This window comes from Mizuhopecten yessoensis, unplaced genomic scaffold (genome assembly GCF_002113885.1).
Source record: "Mizuhopecten yessoensis strain PY_sf001 unplaced genomic scaffold, ASM211388v2 hete_36170288, whole genome shotgun sequence".
Lineage (NCBI taxonomy): Eukaryota > Metazoa > Mollusca > Bivalvia > Pectinida > Pectinidae > Mizuhopecten > Mizuhopecten yessoensis.
This window is the reverse complement of record NW_018485341.1, coordinates 1-4873: the sequence shown is the minus strand read 5'-3', so window position 1 is coordinate 4873 and position 4873 is coordinate 1. Positions and strand designations below refer to the sequence as shown.

Genomic DNA, 4873 nt, shown 5'->3' with positions numbered 1-4873 from the left:
CTGGCTAATATCTCCCAATGTGTGTATGCCTGCGTGTGTGCTGGAAATGTATTGTGCTCTGTTTGTAGTGGGACCATGCTTCCAACAGCATCTTTTATAGTGCCGCCTCAACTAAATTCTACAGCACATATACCGCTGATTGTTTCCACTCAGAACACTATTGTGGACTATATTTCGCTTATTTCGTCTTTATTATTTGTCATAAAAGCCGCGCAAGGTATGGTCTTTATTTTATAAATGGTTTATAAAAGCTATAATCATGTCGGAAAAATCAGTTTCCAATACTTATTTACAGTTTTGGGCAGTGGTACGGGCAACCTTAAATCCAGTTGTGAATTTATACTTGTATTTTGAAGCAAATGTACTGTTTGTGCCTAATTTACATGCGAAGAAGAGAAAACAGACGATCAGGTTTTTTTTAAAGTTTTAATTAAAAGGAACATGAGTGTATCACGTTAAAGGCCTGGATGGCTTGTTATAGCACAGCAGTCCCACCTTTTCGGCATCATTTCATTTCCATTGAAAAACCTTTATTGATACTTGCTTCTTTTCTCATGGAATCATATTCTGGTCTGAAAATCACGAATAAAGATAGCATTTTTCAATAATGTATAAAGATGAATTAACAGGTAGTTTTGAATGTCAAAGCAAGTAATAGCCACGCTTGAATATCCAACAAATGCTATTGATATTATTTTGATAAGAGTATGCCACTTACGTTCCAAATAGTTCCGCCTCTTCAATAGTATCCGGCAAGTCTTTATTAAGTGTTTCTGGAAGCAGGAGAGCTATCAAGCCAGCAGCAATGGAGGCTGAACCAAATATAATCAAAGGAAGTAACTTGCCGATGGTTCCTTCGATGTCTGCGGCCTGTAGCATAATCATATTGTGATTGACTAGTCTTATGTTGCATGTTAACCGAATTTATTGGTATCATAGTTAACTAATATAGTCTTGTCCGAGCACTTTTATGTATTCGCGGAAAACAGATATGTATCGTAAACTTTGTATTAAAATATGAAAAAAAATAATCATTTTCGTCAAATCATCATTACTATAACCGATAATAAATGTTACACCAATAATTCATTTAAACCAATGAGAACGATCTAAATATGTTATCAACATAGGAACCACAGAAGTTTAATCAACGCTTGACACTTAAAATAATCTCCGGGATGGTATGTGCACAATTACAATACACCACACGTATCGTGCTGCATCTTGATAAAACCGACTACTTTGAGGAATTATCAAACTAACTAAGGTACATTTAAATGGACGGTAATTTTTTGTTGTTGAAATGTTTTCGTACACAAGATCGATAAAGAAGGTGTCATTCTTATCAAACCAACTAAATACTCACTGCTGATATGACGTAAGGAGCTACCATAGATCCGAAACGGGCAAAACAGGAGCAGGCGCCCATTCCAGCATTGCGTACAACAGTGGGATACAGTTCTGACGTCATAATATAGACACTTCCAAACGCAGAACCTGCCCCTAGCTTTCCTATCAACACCAGTATGACGGTCAACGTGTGTAGAGCTGGGGAAATAGACCGAAGGTTTATATTGATATACTAAAGACAAAGGGAAACGATACAAAGACAAAATCGAAAGCGATAATCAGTTGCAAGCATGAATATTACTACAATAAAATCAAAACAAGATTATGGAAATTTGAGAAGAAACAACATACTGTACTTTACCAACTTCAGCTGAAGGAATACAATTTCATTTATTATCTTTAAATAAATGATTATCACAGGAATTATCTCCCGTTGTAAATTTCAAACCATTGAAATAGCAGTATGTTAATAACGAATGTGCATGCATTGTTTACCTTTAGGCTAAGCCTTTGTCCCTGTATGATAGAGTAACGTAGCCTCAGCCTTTGTATTATGTACATGCATAGCAAGTTTCATTCAAATTGAACTCTATTTAAGTAAGTTATCTGTTGACGCACGGGCGGAAGCTCCCCATTTCATAAAACGTCCCGTTGTTGAAGACCGTTTGATCTAGTGAACGATTTTTTTCCACGCAAATTATAGGTTTGCATGGTAATGTTATATCGTCAGAGTTAAAAAGTTAAAGCAAATAATGCCTCTATTGAAGATAATTATATGTATAAAGTATTATCTCCCTTGATAAGTTCGGTAAAAATAGCTTAAGACTAGTGCGTATTTATTTTCTAATGAATATGTATCTCCGATGCTAGTTTGCTTGTAAAACTATTCACTGCAGGTCGTGCACAATAAATGTGAATCTGAGTATCGACGCGACAGTAACTTAATACAACTGGATTTGTATAAAGATACCAAAAGAGATAGCTGATTAGTATTGCAGTTTACGTAGAAATTGGATACAAAAAATATCACCACACGGAGAACAGTGATGCTATATGATATTTCTTTATTCGAATTATAATGCAGTCAGTGTCATAAATTCAGTACTGGTATAAATATTTGTATATCGATGACATACGTACAGAGGAAAGATTAGTGTATATAAATTGTTTTTGACTTATCTTACATTCGCCTCCGTAGGTGGTAGTAAAAAGTGTTGACAGACATGACACGCCTCCAACGATCATACAGGTACAGTGCAGTCTTTTCCTTCCCACACGGTTCAGCAACAACAGATTCAGTACAGTAGACGGGAAATCCATCAAACCAAGTAACAAGAAGTTCAGATAAAAGTCACCACCGATATTACCAGCATTCATCGACAATCCGTAAAACGTCATCGAAATAACACACCTGTATATAAAAAGCAATGGCATCCCTCGTGCAGATATATCAAGAGATATTTAATTAATACATACATAATGTTGTATTTCCTCTTTTAGGGATGTTGAATGAACAGAATTAATGTGTGTGTATACTGCCATGAATGAGAGTCATGGACGGTCGATTTGACCACTTTCGTGAACGGTTTATTTTCCCATTACCAACATTTAGTAGAGGATATGGAGTATTGCACCGTAGACAGATCACGGGTATGCTAGACTGAAATTGGTCTTGGACAGAAAGCAATGAATTCAGTTAAATTCACTATTTGTGAGCAGAACACGTCAAAAAGGGTAGTAATAATATATAAAAAGCACACGCCAGGCTAGGGTTCCGTATGTTCTTTTTCAACCAGCAGCTGTCGCAAACCAGCGGTTCTTGTTTGATACATAACATGTTCTTTTTAAATGACATAATTTCTTTAAACTATGCAGATGCAAAATAGTGGATGTAATATAAATTAACAGAATTTGAACCGATTTTTGTTTATCTTTTGTAAATTATCATTTAGTTTAATCTTAAAGAGATCTTAGTGGGAATACTATATTTTTTATCTCAAACTACAGCTTTTGTTGAAATTACTTTTCCTAATGAAAATTGTTTGAATATGAAATATTGTCAGAGGCAAAACAAACAGGCCAATAAAATGAATATCTACCAATTCAGGAACAATATCAGAGTCCTTGTCAGCAAAACTCTGGAGGTAAAAATATGCCAGATTTTTCCTGTTTGTTTCTTGTCTTCTTCATAATTTAGTATTGGCTTAAAACACTCGGTCTTTTTGTTGCCCTCCGCTATTTTTTTTAGCACTTTTTCTGCATCCTTTATACGACCACTATTAAGAAGCCATCTTGGAGATTCCGGAACCAACCTGGAGTAAAAAAAGGATGACATTTTCAATACGATGTATTACAAAGTCCCTCCCCATTACCAATCAATGAACATTGTTATACATTACGCACTTCGGTACCAAAACATGGACATTGTTCTTAACACAAAGTGTGCAATATTTAATACGCTGTCGAAGGATAGATATATCCTTTGATGAGAAGTTTTCTATGACAGATATATTGTACCTACATATGATAAATACAATGTATGTTAGTGCTACAAATGCCCGGGATAAGATTCATAAGTTTTGTATGAATGATAGAAGATATTTTTTTTGGACACAACAGTATTGAACTCTTATTTTGCTAGCTTTCACAGACGTCTGCTTCCTTTGTCAAGCAAAGGATACAATGACACGTAATGTGTGTTCAAAACATACTTAGCATTTAGAACAGTAGATTGTTATTATGTGCATCTGGTGTCAGTAACTTCGCCTTCATTGGGTATTTGAATTGAAACGTATCGTAGGTAAGTAAACCGTGATTTTCTTCAAATTTTGCTTTTTGCTACGCTTCCATTGAACAGACCAAAACGATTTAAAAAGCACATGATCTGATCAATACATTATTCAGCCTGAACGTAACTTCGTGTAAATGTATTCAACAGCAATTTAGAGAGAAAAAAGTAAATAAGACTAGTAACGGTAAGGACATAGAGAATACATACCAGATATATGACAGATAGAATACTACCGTTCCGCCACAGATCAGCTCAATGAATTGCCAATCCCGTAACCAATACCCAAGTGCGGCCAGCATCACCTCTCCGCCAGCAAAGAAGAACCCGTTCACCATCACTGCTCGTACACGCTTTCTAGGACCAACCATCTCCAATGCTGGATAGAAAAGTAATTCAAGTAACAAACAAATATTTGTTTGCGTAAATAAGGAACATTTAAATGACTAACATCAACACTTTCCCAAGTTCATAAGCATTTATGATCACCACTCTTAAATATTTCAACATCATATCCGTGTTTTCAAAAAGTAAGCTCCAATAATCTGTATTTTAAAATTCTACAGCACTACAATCAATGCGTCACAAAGTTGGCTGAAACACCAGTGGAAATATCAGTCACCCAACGAGTGAACTTCAAGTTGTATTCATCATAGAACAAGGAGTTTGATGTTTACAACATTTCAATGAATGACCAATTGAGTATCTTTGTTACAAAATATAAAATGATCAAAA

At 35.3% G+C, this 4873-nt stretch overlaps 1 protein-coding gene across 1 annotated transcript; it reads right to left on the bottom strand.

Moving 5' to 3' along the window:
- Window positions 1-451: 451 nt before the first annotated feature.
- On the bottom strand, window positions 452-4553 carry LOC110444765 (solute carrier family 22 member 15-like). The gene is made up of 6 exons (XM_021489125.1): window positions 4349-4553; window positions 3450-3662; window positions 2535-2761; window positions 1367-1548; window positions 719-870; window positions 452-572 (listed from the first exon to the last, which is right to left on the bottom strand). The coding sequence occupies exons 1-6, from the start codon at window positions 4507-4509 to the stop codon at window positions 506-508; spliced, it is 1002 nt and encodes a 333-aa protein (XP_021344800.1). The 5' UTR covers window positions 4510-4553; the 3' UTR covers window positions 452-505.
- Window positions 4554-4873: the final 320 nt, after the last annotated feature.

Excerpts from the sequence above, each read along its gene's own strand:
- LOC110444765 (XM_021489125.1), bottom strand. The coding sequence starts at position 4,509 with ATGGTTGGTCCTAGAAAGCGTGTACGAGCAGTGATGGTGAACGGGTTC. Across the intron at positions 3,663-4,348 it reads TTCTATCTGTCATATATCTG|GTTGGTTCCGGAATCTCCAA; the intron begins GTATGTATTCTC and ends TTTTTACTCCAG. Across the intron at positions 1,549-2,534 it reads TACCACCTACGGAGGCGAAT|CTCTACACACGTTGACCGTC; the intron begins GTAAGATAAGTC and ends CTATTTCCCCAG.